Raw genomic sequence first — 16,164 nt, 5'->3', positions numbered from 1 at the left:
TAAACACAGTTCACATAAACAAATTGAATATCGATTTTCGATAGGATTTTACCAGGAAATTATTTCAAATTCTTTCCTGGTTACATAAAAAAACATAAGCGATTTAAATTAAACTGTTGTTAAGTTTATAACTTATTGTAATTAATTAGAGTTTTGCTCATATTTCAGCAATTAATTGCTTATCGACTTACGATTTCCAGTTTTATTTTGCAACACTGGCGACTCCACGCGATTCTACTAAAATATCGGTAAGTTGCAGACGAATCAGATTTACTCATCACCAATCATCGCAACACTGGCATAAAATTTTGCGCGTAAAAGAATGCCAAAAACTTGAATAATTGTTGAAATAATTGCAATTGCTACACAATACAATCAACAAATGTGCGGACAACAATTAACATAATAATACTACGTATTTGCCGTGTACAAAAATGTAAGATTTTCATTCGCGCGACAGACTTTTGTGAGTTTTCTTTTGTGTTTTGCGTTCGTCGTCTGCGCGCACGGTGCGCTTCATTGACTTTTTTGAGACGAGTGCAAAAATCGTATAAAAAGCATTTAAAATTAAACAAACATAATTTTAGATTGCCTAAATTCAATTGCATTGAATGCGAGTACTTAGTTTATAAGTTTTAAATCAGCCAATAAGCTAATTAAACCTCAAAAAAATTGTTGCGGCAGCTGCGTTTCAATTACACAAAAAAAGGAAGAGGGCAAGTAACAAACAGAAGCGCAGAACTCGAAAGCAGAGAAACAGCAGCGGAAAGAAAGAAAAAGCAGGCGCTGTGTGGACCGTTGTCCATATGGTGCAGGAGCCTGTTTATGTGTGCGTGCAAATGTGTGGGTATTTTGCATTTGCAAAATTAGCATAAACAATAAAAAGTGCAGCAACTGAAACAATAACAATAATAACACAAGCACACATACGCAATGAATCCAGCAGAATTGCGCATGCTGTGGATGAGCAGTCAATATAATTCCGAGCGCATTTCACTCGAGGATGCGGCCAATTTGCTGGGACATCCGACGGTCGGACTCTCGGTTATGGAGGATATGACACACCAGCCTACTTTGGTAAGTTTCCAGTCCTTTTTGTTATTATTGTCCCTTCTTGCAAGCAGTGTTGTGAATCCCTATTGTGTTAGTGTTGAATAGTGTCCTCGCCTCGATCTTGTTAGTGTTGCATAGATAGTTCCCCGCCTTGTTGCCCCTTTTATCAAGTCCAGACTATAGGTTAGTTATCCATTGACTTTATTTACTTGGGAATTGTCCAAATTCAAAGGCAAATACATATTGAATTACTTTACTGAATGATCACGATTTTTTTGTTTTGTTTTTATTGTTGAGCTGAAATTAGAAGATTGAACTTATTGGGCTTGTTCAAAGCTTTATGAGCTTGTAATACATAGCTGAAATTTTGCGTTAATAAACCAGACTATATTTAATAATAAATCAAGCAATTTTGAATTGTGTTTGTAAATAAATCCCCACTTTTATGCATAGTCTATATGTCTTGTGTTTCTGCTTTGGTTTTGAAAAAATTGGAATTTGTTTACTTATTTCTTCTACTTTCTTTTCTATGATTTATGTATTGGTTACCGTTACGTTAAACGTTCCGTATCCATTCTCAACTGTCAACTGTATTCAACTCTGCCAATCTCAACACACAATATCAACTGACACAACAACAACAACAAATGAACACACAACAACAATAAAACCACCTCCATCTCAACCACCACAACTATAACTAAATCACCACCTCCACGAAATACAACCGATAACTATCGAAAGGATATGAATCCCATGATGAGCATTGTTGGGGGGGATTTCACGGGACAAGCGGCTGCTGCTGCTGCAGCCTTGGGCGTCCAGCCTGCCACATTGATTGCGACGAACACAAACAATCTGTATGGCTTCGCGCACATGGGTGGATTGCAGCAACAGTTGTTGCAGCATCAGACGGCCGTCTTTCAAAATTATGCCGAAGTCATGGATGGCGTCGATGGCAGCAATGTGGCAGCCCTCATGGGTGTTGATACCTCAGCCACTGCGGTGGTGGAAGATGATCAGCAACAGGTGTATGGCCACCAATTGGATGACACTTACGATGATGGCGGCGCCAGTGGCGGAATGTCGGATCTGGAGCCGAAACAGGAAATCATCAATATCGATGATTTTGTGATGATGAACGAGGATAATAATTCGTATGATGGCACTGATTTTATGACATCATCGGACAAGGACATATCACAATCCTCCTCATCGTGCATGACCAACATGCCCAATCATGATCTGCTCGTGCCTCTGGGCGATGGTCTGTTGCATCACAAGTTGCTGGGCACCACGCATGCTATGATCAATGCGGCAGCGGCGGCAGCAGCCTCATCATCCTCAGCGTTGACTGGCGTAGCTGGTGCATCGGGCAGTGGAGGCAACAATGCGTTTGCCAACATTCTGGTGGCCTGTGATGAAGCGGCCACGAGTGGTAAGGCTGCGGTGGGTAGTTGTGGTAAAGAAGGAGGTGGTGGCGCCAGCACCAGTTCCGGTTCAACATCGATGCGGGCGCAACGCAAGACGCGTAAAATTGAGCCAGTGAACAGGCCAGGACTTGTGCTTAAGACACCGATTGCCTACAAGGGCAACATTGATCCCTCCGTCATACCAATACAGAAAGATGGCATGGGTAAGGATTTCACTTTCCCTTTTTTCACTGTGTTATACTTTATGCTATTATTTCATTTATTTCGCTAAAACTACATTAAAATTCATTAGGCGAACTGATTGACAGACTGACTTATTGACTCAATCATCAACTGTTGAGCTTAAATGTTGGTTCTACAACATAAAGTTTTTTGGAATGCAGTTTCCTAAAAATACCAAAACCCCAAATCTGCTTAAGTAGCGTTCTTAATGTGAGGTCTGGATGTGTAGCTGCATTGTGTCATAGAAATATAAATGCATTCAAATGTAATATGAGTAAAGTATTAGGCGATTCCCACTCAATGCAAACGTCAAATCTTTAATACTCTTTTTATCATAAAAATACAACATTACTATTTAGAAAGAAAAATATTTTTTATGAATGTTGTTAATTATTTTAATTTGGAACCATTCACAACAACATACCTTGACATTATTACTTTTGAGCTATATTTGTAGTTTAATTAACAAAAAATCTTATTAATGGTTACATAAATTGAAATTATTTCATATAATTGGGTTTTTCTAAACATTTTTCAAATTTAATGATATATTGGTTTTTGTTAAAATGTACTTTATTTATTATCAAAATGTGTAGAAAAATATGAATCTTTCTAAATAGTTCTTTACAAAAGCTGAAGTGCACTACAAACGCACTTACATGTGTATCTAATACTTATAACCAAACGAAATATTGTTATAAATTTTAATTTTTTTATGCACGGTGAGTGATTTCTTTCAGCCTGAGAAGCTTACAACATACATATACATAAATGCATAATTTGAATACATGCCAACATTCGGGTTGCTTCGGAAAAAGCCGAATAGTTTCACTTATTCCATTCATGTCCTTTCGTTTATAAGCGAACGCACACATTCACACCCATTTGCAGTTTCGAATTCGCATTTCGCTCACCAATTTTTTTTTTGCCATTTACACAGACTAGGTAGTTTATTGTGATTCGGGTATTGTTAGGTGTCGCAGTAATTCCCAAACAAGTGTAATGCGATTAACTATTAATAGTAATTGATCATTTGCTAATTATGCAATAAACTTTTTGTTTCGCAGCTGTTTGTGAACGCTGTGGGGCCATTGGAGTAAAACACACATTCTACACTAAATCAAGGCGTTTCTGCAGCATGGCTTGTGCACGGGGCGAGCTCTACTCGCTGGTACTCAATAGTAAAATGGATGCGCCCAGCAATTCACCAGCACCTGCCCTAGACATTTCCGACACAACTGAACAGGAACAGCAGGAGCAACAACTGGAACAACAACAGCAACAATCGCAGTCGCAGTCGGACGTTGAGCTAACGTTGCAGGCGGCACATATCAAGAATGCGAATTATCGTTTTCGCATTACGGATCAGTCAAAGATAACACAACTGAATGGCTTTGGTGAGCCAATGTCGCTGGGTGGCGATGCCGCTGCCAATAATGTGCAGATGGCCACAGATGAAACGATTGCTGCACTCAATGGAGGCGCTGTGGGCGATGCTGCAGCGCCGCCAGCGGAGGCGAGTGGCAGCAGTGATGGCCTTGGGAGTGCCAACAACAGTTTTGTGAATGCAGCACCAACGCCAAAGGCGTTGCGACTATTTCGCGATGTCTTTCCGCAGGAAGATCTGCCACAAATACCCAAATTCGAACGTCTTCCGGCGCCCTGTCCTCAGATGGAGAAGATCATCAGCATACGACGGCGTATGCATGATCCAACACATTCTTACGATTGGATACAGAGGTTGGGCAGAGAGACTTTTCAGGCAGCGCCAGTTACGTGCTTCCCCCACGCACCCGGCTACGAGGTGTGGGACAATATTGGTGTGGGCATGAAGGTGGAGGTGGAGAACACGGATTGCAATAACGTGGAAATCATACAGCCGGGCCAGACACCAACGTCGTTTTGGGTAGCGACCATTCTCGAAATCAAGGGATACAAGGCGTTGATGAGCTACGAGGGCTTCGATACAGACTCCCATGACTTTTGGGTGAATCTCTGCAATGCCGAAGTGCATTCGGTGGGTTGGTGTGCCACTCGAGGTAAACCCTTGATACCGCCACGTAGCATTGAGCATAAGTACAAGGATTGGAAGGATTTTCTCGTTGGGCGTCTATCGGGAGCACGCACATTACCATCGAATTTCTATAACAAGATCAACGACAGTTTACAGTCGCGATTTCGCCTTGGTCTGAATCTCGAGTGCGTGGACAAGGATCGCATCTCACAGGTGCGTCTGGCCACCGTCACTAAGATTGTGGGCAAGCGTCTGTTTTTGCGCTACTTTGACTCCGACGATGGCTTCTGGTGTCATGAGGATTCCCCCATTATACATCCCGTTGGCTGGGCCACCACAGTGGGTCACAATCTAGCCGCACCACAAGACTACCTCGAACGCATGTTGGGTAAGTTGTTTGCGTGCTTTATCCTCTACCCTAACCTTTAATCCGTCTATCGCTGTTTAGCTGGTCGCGAGGCCATGATCGAAGTGCACGAGGATGATGCTACCATCGAACTCTTCAAGATGAACTTTACCTTCGACGAGTACTATCTGGATGGTAAGACAAATGGCTTCCTCGAGGGCATGAAGATTGAGGCTGTGGATCCACTCAACCTCTCTTCCATTTGCCCCGCTACTGTGATGGCTGTGTTGAAGTTTGGCTACATGATGATACGGATCGATTCGTATCAACCGGATGCCTCAGGGTCGGATTGGTGAGCCGTCTTGCCTGCCGTAAAGGGAATGTTGTATAACCAAGGTGTTTTTAATTTGCATTTTAGGTTCTGCTACCATGAGAAGTCGCCGTGCATCTTTCCGGCTGGCTTCTGTGACTCGAACAACATAACCGTCACACCGCCCAACAGCTACGAGAATCGCATCTTCACCTGGGAGGCCTATTTACGTGATACTGGTGCTGTGGCGGCTGGCCAGCATTTGTTCCATCGCATGGTGCCGGATCATGGTTTCGAGGCGGGCATGAGCTTGGAGTGCGCCGATCTAATGGATCCACGTCTCGTCTGCGTTGCGACGGTGGCTCGCGTTGTGGGCCGTCTGCTCAAAGTTCACTTTGATGGCTGGACCGATGAGTATGATCAGTGGCTGGACTGTGAGTCCGCAGACATTTATCCCGTTGGCTGGTGTGTACTTGTGGGTCACAAGCTCGAAGGGCCACCGCGCGTCTCTCATCAGCAACAAGTCAAGGCAGCGCCCAAGCCCAAAGTGCAGCGTAAACGCAAGACAAAGAAGGGAGCTGGCAATGGAGCAACGACAGCTGCAACAGTAGCAGCAGCCAACAACAAGCAGCAAACGCATGACAACAACATGCAGACAGGTAAGTTTTAAATTTTTTCTAATGATCCGCTGGACTAACTCTTATTTTACTTTCCATTGCAGTGAAATCACGAACAATTGCGCTGAAAACAACACCGCATCTGCCAAAGCTGAGCATTAAGTTGGAACTGAAGCCCGAGCATCATAATGCCGCTTTCTATGAAAACAATCAACCCGAGGATGAGGACGAGGAAGATGGCGTGGCCGAGGATGATCCCGATGGCGATGGCAGCACCAGTCACATGTCCGAGCAGTCGACAACGCACTCGGAACAGCTGATTGCCATCACTGCTGGCAGTGCAGCAGCAGCAACAGGAGCCGGAGCTGGAGCTGGAACAGCAGTTGGAGGAGGAGCAGCAGCAGCCAGCACGACGGTAACACAGCCTGCAGCCGTCAGCGGAAAAACAATGGTAAAGAAATCTTCTACTACTAAATCACCTGCGCCACCAACTGTGGGTCGCAAAGCCACTAGCTACATTGCGGTGAGTACATGTGGGATAATAGTGCGTAATCGCTTGTAGAACCTGCAGACTGCCTGCTCTCGCCTATCTCTCTCCGCCTGTCCGCCTGCTCGCCCCACTCGAACCGCCTCCAGCTGCGCAGCTCGAATTCATTTTGTACATAACTAAAATATCGATTACCAAAAAAACCATCAAATCAGATTTACAATTTGTATATAACTTGTATATATGTATATTTTACGCACTGTTATTTTTGGTACTTGCAACACAGACTCATCCAAAACCCACACATTCATCCAGCTAGCTGCCTGTAATTCCATCCATAATAACCGCTTACTTACTAACTCTATTAATTATTATTGTGTTATATTTCGTCCACAGAACTCGTCAGTCACAAACAGCAAGTACATTCCCCGTCTGGCCGACATCGACTCGAATGAGGCGCAACTAGAGCTGATGCCAGACTCGTGGAATGTCTATGATGTCTCACAATTTCTGCGGGTCAACGACTGCACCGCCCACTGCGACACCTTCAGCCGCAACAAGATCGATGGCAAGCAGCTAATGCAATTGACCAAGGATGACATTATGCCGCTGCTTGGTATGAAGGTGGGACCTGCGTTAAAAATCTCCGATCTGATTGCACAGCTCAAGTGCAAGATAAATCCCAGCAAGGCTCGATCACACAAGACCAACAAATCACCATTTTTATAGTGCGGAATCGCTAAAGTTCCCAAATTGAAAGAGAAACACAAACAAAAATGGAGATCTAAACCGTGTTTAACAGAGCCAAGCGTATATATTAAGTATATATATATATTTTTTTTTTTTTCCAAAAAGAAGAGATACGAACACGAATGTTATCACCGATTATCAGATTATGATTCTATATAGCTGTATATATAGATATATATGATACAGTATTTTGTTAGCACTTGAAATCGAAACACATACGTTGCCTATAATGGATTCCATGTCCATATACAGTTTGTATAACTAACTCAAGTCTCACAGCGCGTTATATAACTAGATATACAGATAAATATATACATAGAGATATATATAGTCTATAGTCTTTAGGGTACACTCATGTTATATCAGTCAGAGTTTCTATTAATGGGATAAAACATTTTTAACTTACACATAACTAACACACAAAAAAAAAACATATTTTTATAATAAGCCAGACATTTGAATACACACAATTGATATAAGCTCGGGTTAGGTTTGCTAATTGTACATATACATATATAGAATGAAAGAAATTGTATTCTACAGTTGTCGTCGCCTCATGCCAATAATCTAATAAACAAAAAAAAACAGCCAGCATCTCATGAGCAAAACGCATCCAGTTAAGCCAGAGCAGCCAGAGCTCCTAGTCCGTAAGCCAATAGATTAACAGCTCAATCATCAAGGAAGCAAGCGTCCCCAACGTTTCTAATTATTACTTTGAGTCCTGCAATCGCATGCATTAAGTACGTACACAAACACTTATATATATACATATATATACTTCGAGTGAAGGCAACCTTAAAATTAGAATAAAGTTGTATGTAGGTAAAATAAGAACTATCAGTTAAAATGTCTAAAACACACATATACCTAATAAAAACGAATTCAAAATTGCAACTAAAACTATCAAAATGTCCTAGTTTTATTCAAATATAGCACTGAACACTGAGAAGTTTATCTAATTAGGGTTGCTGTTAGATGGCACTGTTAAAATTGTCGCTGTCCGGAATGCTAATTTAGCCTCTGCAAAATTTCCTGAGTACCAGGCGAACAGAATCAGAAATCAAGCGACGGCAGTACAGAATTTAAAGTTTACATTGGGCGCCTGCGCAGCTTCTGTTAAGCTGATCTGTTAAGGGCCACTGTTAACTGCCGCTGTGAGCACTCACTGTAAATGGGGCAACCGTATTTTAGCCATAACTCGGTCATATCCTTAAGGATTTTGGAAAGATATACTTTTTTGAAATCTGGAGCACCAGCACTATCGATTGGCAGTCAAAGATTTTAAGGATTTTATCAAAATGTTCGCCTCAATATGACAAATTTTTCCCAAGGGGGAGGCATAGAAAAAAAGGCATAAAGCCGGAAAATACGCCTTATCTTGGCCATTTGAAGGACGATCAAGATGTCCTTTGGCACGATGATAGCTCTAGTCAATACAAACTGGTTGACAAGCCAAAAAGGACGAAAGTCCTGTAAGCAGCCAAGTTACAAGGACATTTTTGTACACTACAAATTGCGTATATCTCGGCCATATCCTGCCTGATCCTTGCGAGCCCTGTGTCAAACGAAGCGTATTAGTGTGGACTATCATCCTACCAAAGGACATCCAAATCGTCCTTGTAGTTATCGAGTTATCATGCAATTTGTGATTTTCACATGTTTGCTTAAGCCCTGAGATTGAAAAATTTCAAGTGTTGGATTCTTAGATGACATCATATATTTTGATGCCATTCGATAGAGTTGGAGCTCGCGATCGTTGCAATGTGTATCCTTTAAAAATGTGACAGGATATGGCTAAGATAAAGTTGGGTTTCTTGCCGTTTTTGCTTGTGTCAACTTTGCACATGCGCAGCTTAGCTCAGCTATTGATTAACTGGAAAAATACCCCAAGTATCATATCAAATGGCTTTTGTAGCTGCTCAACAACTTTCAATAGATTGATTTATTATTATTATAATATTATGATTTTGTTTGCTTTTTTTTTGTTGATATTAATACAATTATTATTACAACTATGGGCTTATAACTCTAGTTTACAATTACGTTTGGTGGCTATTTATAGGTTTTAATATATATTTGATAATTATGCTAAGTTTTTAATTAAACATTTTTTTTTAACACGCACACCAACAATGCTTGTCGTCATTGGCGCTAAGCTTCTCTGTGTGTGGGTGTGAATACGACTGTGTGTGTATGTGTATGTGCTTGTGCTTAGATGTGAGTGAGTGAGTGTGTAGGTGTGTGTGTGAGATGAGTGCAAATGTAAATATGTATGTACATATATATATGTATGTATGTAGCTGCCATAACCGTTAATAAGAGTGTTTAAGGAAAAGAGAAATTACAAAAAAACAAGGATGCTTATATACAGGGTGTTTTGTCCAGCTCTTAGTATACGTATATATTCTAGCTTATATATAATTATATAGATGTATAAGTGTGTGTAGAAAGTTGAGGCAATTTGCGCTAAAAAGTTCTTCTCTTGAAAGTTTCCTTCTTTTTTTTTTAAACTACGTATTTATAAAGGCCTCAATAACAACTTAATGTGGTAATAATATTAATAATATAAAAAATACTAACATTTACATACAATTGTGTTTGACGAATAAATATGAATACGAAATGAATATGATGAATGTAAAAATTGCATATCTGTGTAGATGAGTGTAGAAAATGGAGGAGGCGAAGAAGGGGAAGAGTATGTGATGCCTCGATTGCAATTGGGTTGTTTTTGAGCTTCTCTAGACATAGTTCACGTGCTCTCGTGGAGTAAAGAAATATATAGGCGACGCATTAAAAGAATAAATATTAAATTAATAGCCGGGCATTTGAATCAACAATTTAGACAGCTGTTGTTGGAGCAGCAGTTGGAGCTGTTCCTAAGCTGGGACGTCGCTTTTTGATGGGTGGCGGCGTTTCAGATTCAATCGCTGGCGAATTGCACTTGGCCTCGACTGCCGGTGATAGCGATTGCTCCACTGTGTCCGCGGTGCTGCGGCGTTTATTGCTCGGACTGCTATTGCAAGCGGATGGAGCGCTGCTGACTGATACGCCACTGGTGATTTCGGTTACCAGGTGCGCCTCCAAGGCGGGCGGCAGCAGAGGCGATAAGGGCACCGCATTCAGATCGCAGGCATCCTCATCGCCGGCCACCACATTGCCAAAGAGATCAGCGCCACGTCCAGTCGCCAGTCCATCATCATCATCGTCGTCGTCATCATCATCGCTGTAATCATTGTCCCAAAACACCTGTGCACCGGGAAACACATACGAGCTGTGCTTGTTGTGGCAATAGAAAGTTCCAGGCTGTAGACGCTCCGCTGTCGTCTGACGCTTGCGCTGTGGCGGCGTTGGCGTTAAGCTGGGTGCCGCTGTCTTTGTTTCCACCATCATATTTGTGTCCAAGTTGCTGACATAGGCGTGAGCATTGTTGCTGGCATTGGAGAACTCGCCCTGCTCAATGCCGCTGTCCTTAGACGAATCAATCGACAGATGACGATAGCTGGCTGTGTTGGTGCTGCTGGCGGAGATCGAGCTGCTGCCGCTGCCAGAGCTGATGGCAGGCGGTGCTACGAGGCGATCACAACTTATAGCCGCCGTTTCATTCAACTCGACGAGAATATCGCTCTTAATGCGCTCGATGGCCGCATCGCGATCATCGGCGATTGGCGTTGTCTGTTGTGGAGTCGGTTGTGCTCGCTTGTCCTGCACCGTTGCTGTGAATGTGGAAGACTCAAAGCCGCTGTCGGAGCAGGTGCCGGCCGAGGAGCCAAGCAGATAATCTGCTGAACCATTGGACTTTAACGATTGTGTATCCGTGTCCAGTTGCGATTGCTGTTCACTCTCCGAGCGGCAGTGTCGATGATGATGATTGTGATGATGCAGGTGGTGATGATGCAGATAGTAATCTGCTGGCGGCATTAGCTCCTTGGTTTCACGTAGCACAGCATCGTCATAGCACAACTGCTTCCAATCATCGTCGTTGTCGCTGGCCGACAGTCGATGGCAGATCTGATTGATAATCACATCTGAGTCGCCCAGCAGCTCAACATCGAACTTCAAATGATGCAGCTGCTCGCGGTTGATCAGAATCTGCGGCACCGTTGCTGGTATGCTGCTGGGAATGTGAGCGACGGGCCGCACTTTGAGCGAGGAGCCGATCACAATCAACAGATCACACTTGTCCTTGTCCGTGGACATCACAGTGTGATATTCATCAGGCAAACCTGCAAACCAAAAATTACGTGAAATGAGTCTAGAGAGCAGGGATTGCAATGATTCTAAATTATCTACTTAGAACACAAAAAAGAAAATAAACTTGAATTTTTTTATTATATGCGCTTCTTGCTTACCTTCGCCAAAGAAGACAATGTCGGGCTTCATGATGCCATTCTCGACGAGCTGCTTCAGCTGCTCCTCGGTGACTGCCACTGAGGCATCCACACTGTGCTCCACATTCGGCTGACACTGTGGGCAAACGGGAATGCGCTGGGCAAAGATGTCCGCACGCAATGCATCCGCATTGCACTTATACTTGCACTTGGTGCACGAGGCCGTCGAGAAGGAGCCGTGGCATTCGATCACCCGTTGAATGCCAGCCACACGTTCCAGCGTATCGATGTTTTGCGTGTAGTTGCGCAACAGTTTGCCCTTCGTCTCGAGCATCTTGATGAAGTGATGGCATGGCGACGGCTTAAACTCACCCGGATAGATTTCCCGAGCGAATTTGTAGAACGGTCGCGGATCCCGTTTGAAGTAGTTAATGTCAAACATGGCCTGCGGATCTGGTAGATCGGGAAAATCGTGCGCCAAACGCGCATAGATGCCGTTAGTGGAACGAAAATCGGGTATGCCACAGGACACTGACACTCCGGCGCCTGTGAGCACAATGATCTTCTTTGAGTTCTGCACCAGATCGATGACATCATCAAAGGTATTCACATTATTCAGCTTGTTGCGTCGCTTTGGTTCGTTCAGCAGATGCGACAGATAATCCCACAACACCGACTCATCTATGTCCGCCGGCAGCTCGGAGGCAAAGTGCGGCATTATGCTGGCAATCACCTGACGAGGCATGCGTCCCAAAGCCGAGTGGAGTTCGCGCTGCTGCTGCCAACGCTGCCAATCGCTTTCGCTGGCCGAGGAGCAATCCGTCGAACTAGAGGAATCGTCATCATCATCATCGCTGTTGGCCCAGCTGTAAATATTACATTTACAAGACATACAACACAATTAAAAAGATCTGTATAATTATTTATTCAAATTTTATTCAAAGATTAAAATAACTATTTTCTTCAATTAATTTTAAAATAATCCTAATAAAAAACTTAGTTTTTTATTTTTTAATTTTGAGTTGATTTTTTTTTTTATTTTTCTTCAATATTTCAATTTGTATGCGAAGTTTAAGATGTGTAATTTTACACATAAACCGTAAACTTTTCAATAAAATTAACATAATTTAAATTAAAAAAATATGTATATAAAAACTATTTTTTGTGGATTTTAAAATTCTAATTGTTCTCTATAAGTATAGAATCTTATTGTATTTTTAATATAATACAGACGTTATTTCTCCTATAAGACAGATTGCAAATAGGATTTAAAAATAAAAATATTCACTAAGTATAAAAATGATATAAAATATATATATATTTTTAAATTTAAAAATAATTGCTACCTTGACTTGTAATCCTCATTGTCATCCTCATCCTCATCATCTTCATCATCCACTTCGGAGCAGGATTTCTCAAGACGTTTCGATGTCGGTTGCTCCATTAAATTGTTGTCCGTCAGTTTTTTGGCATTTTGATTGGCGCCAATTTCTTGTTCTGCCATTTGAGGCAATGTTTTTGTTTTGATTTCACTATTTGCTTTTGGTTGCGGTTCGCTTGTTGCTTTCGTTGTTGCCGCTGTCGATGTTGTTGCTGTGGCTGCTGCTGCTGGCTTCATGTTGTTTGTTGACAGAATTTCAGCGCCAAAATCAAAATTTGTCGGCGATCGGTCAAACATAATTAATGCATCATCATCTCGAGGAATATTGACGTCGCAAACATCGGCCAGCTCTTTGGCATTGATGTGACCCAGTCGTATATCCATGTCCTCATACTTTTCCATTATTTTTCCAGGCGCGCAACACTCAGTTTTTCTCGCCCGTCCGTATTGCTTTCGTCTCTCTGTCTGCTTCTTGCCACACACACACGCACTCACACAAGCGTACACACGTTCACGCACAGCACTGCGCACACACACACCACCACGACAATCGAGTTGTTTCGATTTCTTCTTTTTGCTTTCACGCTTTCCGTTTTCTCCGCTCTTTCGTTGATACACACACAAAATTTTTACGTCTCTACTTTGGATCCATTTTTACTTGCGTGAAAAAAATCTTCAGTTGTCAATTAAGCGCAATTTTTTTTTCTTTAACACTTTTTTTCGACTTTAAATTAATTTTTTAATATTTAATTATTTTTTCAACTTAATTTTAGCGAAAATTTTGCGTAAAATTTGTACGTAATCTCTGGAAAATTTTCCGAAGATATGACGTACAAAACGTCTAGTGAGCCCAAAGCGAATGTTGGAATAAATCGTTAAATTTCACCACGCCCAACGTGTACTCGGGACTGGCTACGTGAGACGATGAGTCATGTAGTTTTTTGTCTTGTTACACATTTGGTCACACTACATATCTTGCCATTCCCACAAAACGTAAACAGTCTCAATTATTACATCCAAGTTAGGCTAGCTCTTTGGTTATTAAATAAATTAATCTGTTTAGTTTATTTCAATAAATTAATTGAAAAACAAAAATCGTATAAAGTAAATTAAGATAATGGCACTGCAATATTTGAACTAACCACATATTCGTAAAGTATATTGATTGTTTTTGACCATAGCTTAAGGTAATAGTAGTAATTAATTATTACACTCATTTGCAGTAGCAACATTAAGTTTCTGTAGCAAGTGTGCTATCAGTTTGCATAAATATTTTTTAAATTAAGCAATGCAACTGCACTGCAGTTTTTGAGCAGTTACATAGCAAAAATGCATTGCATACTTTTATGCGCACACAACAGCTGTTGTTACAGCTGTTTTAATTCGAGTTCCCTTGGAAAGTGGGACGAACAACAACACTAGCTCAGCAATTGGAAAATAACAAAAACAGACGCAAAACAAAAAATGTTTTGAGCAACTATTATAGTGTCATAATATTAACAAAATTTACAGTACAGCTGCAATGTGTCTTTAATTTCGAACCAATGGACAAAATGGATTTATACGCCATTCTTGGCGTTGCCAAAGATGCGCCTTCGGAGGAAATAAAAAAAGTAAGTACGTTACTTTTTTTGGATTCACTTTATGCTCATCATTTCTAACATTGCAATTAGAATTATCGCAAATTGGCTAAAGAGTTTCATCCGGATAAGAATCCAGAGTCGGGTGAGAAGTTTAAGGAAATCTCCTTCGCCTACGAAGTGCTTTCCGATCCGGAGAAGCGCCGCATCTACGACCGCTATGGCATAAAGGGACTGCAGGAGGGTGCTGAGGGCCACTCTGATGCCTCAGACTTTTTCGCCCAATGGTTTCCATTTGGCGGGGCTCCAACGACCGAACGCACTCGTCGCGATGGACGCATTCTGGTGAAACTGGAGCTAACGCTGGAAGAGATCTATATGGGCAGTAAGCAGGAGAAACAGGTGCAGTACAAGCGGCAAAAGCTGTGCGACAAGTGCAATGGCGACGGCGGCCCAAAGGAGGCGCGTCAAGAATGCGAATCCTGCGGTGGCGCTGGACATACTGCCGCCTTTACATTTATGGGTTTGAGTGCCTTCGATGCGGTAAAGTTGATTGAAAGCTTAACCTAGAAGGAATATATCTGTTTCTTTCCATTTTGTCAGGTGTGTCCCACTTGCGATGGCAGAGGGTTCACCATTAAGGAGAAGCTACGATGCAAGCTGTGCACAGGCAGCGGCTTCGTGGAGCAGCCCATGAATCGCAAAGTGGACATTGAACCCGGGGTGCCGCACATGTTGAAGCTGCCCTTTGCCAACGAGGGACATCAGCTGCGCAGCGGACAATTTGGCGATCTCTATGTGGTCATTGTGCAGGCGGAGCACACATTATTTCAACGACGCCATGCCAATCTCTATATGCGCGACTTGGAGATCAATTTAACCGAAGCTCTGTGTGGCTACACGCATTGCTTTAAGCATCTGGATGGACGTAATGTGTGCATGACAACGCAACCGGGTGAAGTGTTGCGTCACAATCATATCAAGATGATGCGCAATGGCGGCATGCCAGTGTTCCAGCAGCCCACAGATCATGGCGATCTCTATGTGCAGTTCAAGGTACAGATGCCGCCCAATGATTTTGCCACCCAACCGCAGTTGGCCATGCTCGAGGATTTGTTGCCCGCACGGGAACGCATCGCTGTTCCAGCTGGCGCCGAAGAGGTCAATATGACCGACTACAAGCCACAGGCGCGTCAGGCACGGCATGCGGATACCGACGACGATGATGACTATCACGGTCAGTCGCCGCACTTTGAAAGTGTCCAATGTCAGACGACTTAGTTGTGGGCATCGGCATATCCATGGATATTGCAGTCGCAATATCTGCTCATCGATAGCTGGCGTTTACTGCCCCGACTGGGCGTGGATGAGCTGTGCTTCTTGGTGCCGCTGGTCGTCTTGCTATGCATAGTATTATTTTTCATACAGGAATGTTTGCTGTGAACACACACACATCACAGCGTGTGATGCAAAACTTTACTTCTTTTAGGCCCCTTACCTTACCCCCAAAAAACGAGAAGTTAGCTTAGCTAAATTGCAATATATGATTGTCATACAAGTGTTATTATTAAAGACCCTTACCCCATCCAGATCCCTCAATGTAGTGCTTATATTAGAACTATCCTCAAACATTCAACTTA

General features: G+C 42.5%; 3 protein-coding genes across 5 annotated transcripts; 2 read left to right on the top strand and 1 right to left on the bottom strand.

Annotated features, from left to right (window-relative positions):
• Positions 1 to 89: 89 nt before the first annotated feature.
• Positions 90 to 7,819, top strand: LOC132788371 (polycomb protein Sfmbt). 3 transcript variants are annotated; one of them, XM_060795785.1, is made up of 8 exons: positions 90 to 248; positions 685 to 1,077; positions 1,798 to 2,689; positions 3,776 to 5,110; positions 5,171 to 5,420; positions 5,487 to 6,037; positions 6,100 to 6,518; positions 6,879 to 7,819. In XM_060795785.1, exons 2-8 carry the CDS (start codon positions 934 to 936, stop codon positions 7,209 to 7,211), a joined length of 3,924 nt encoding a protein of 1,307 aa, XP_060651768.1. In that variant the 5' UTR covers positions 90 to 248; positions 685 to 933; the 3' UTR covers positions 7,212 to 7,819. The 3 variants fall into 3 exon arrangements, with proteins under 3 accessions (XP_060651768.1, XP_060651777.1, XP_060651785.1); XM_060795794.1 differs by lacking the exon at positions 90 to 248 and having other exon boundaries at positions 263 to 1,077; positions 6,100 to 6,446; XM_060795802.1 differs by lacking the exons at positions 90 to 248; positions 1,798 to 2,689 and having other exon boundaries at positions 963 to 1,077.
• Positions 7,820 to 9,137: 1,318 nt separating this feature from the next.
• LOC132788410 (NAD-dependent histone deacetylase sirtuin-1) lies at positions 9,138 to 13,803 on the bottom strand. The gene is made up of 3 exons (XM_060795835.1): positions 12,910 to 13,803; positions 11,585 to 12,429; positions 9,138 to 11,458 (listed from the first exon to the last, which is right to left on the bottom strand). Exons 1-3 carry the CDS (start codon positions 13,344 to 13,346, stop codon positions 10,074 to 10,076), a joined length of 2,667 nt encoding a protein of 888 aa, XP_060651818.1. The 5' UTR covers positions 13,347 to 13,803; the 3' UTR covers positions 9,138 to 10,073.
• A 540-nt stretch (positions 13,804 to 14,343) lies between these two features.
• Positions 14,344 to 16,115, top strand: LOC132788530 (dnaJ homolog subfamily A member 1). Its single transcript, XM_060795997.1, has 3 exons — positions 14,344 to 14,557; positions 14,618 to 15,067; positions 15,128 to 16,115. Exons 1-3 carry the CDS (start codon positions 14,489 to 14,491, stop codon positions 15,803 to 15,805), a joined length of 1,197 nt encoding a protein of 398 aa, XP_060651980.1. The 5' UTR covers positions 14,344 to 14,488; the 3' UTR covers positions 15,806 to 16,115.
• Positions 16,116 to 16,164: the final 49 nt, after the last annotated feature.

The sequence above is a fragment of the Drosophila nasuta genome, chromosome 2L (genome assembly GCF_023558535.2).
Source record: "Drosophila nasuta strain 15112-1781.00 chromosome 2L, ASM2355853v1, whole genome shotgun sequence".
NCBI lineage: Eukaryota > Metazoa > Arthropoda > Insecta > Diptera > Drosophilidae > Drosophila > Drosophila nasuta.
The sequence above is the reverse complement of the archived record's forward strand: the minus strand, read 5'-3'. Positions and strand labels throughout refer to the sequence as shown.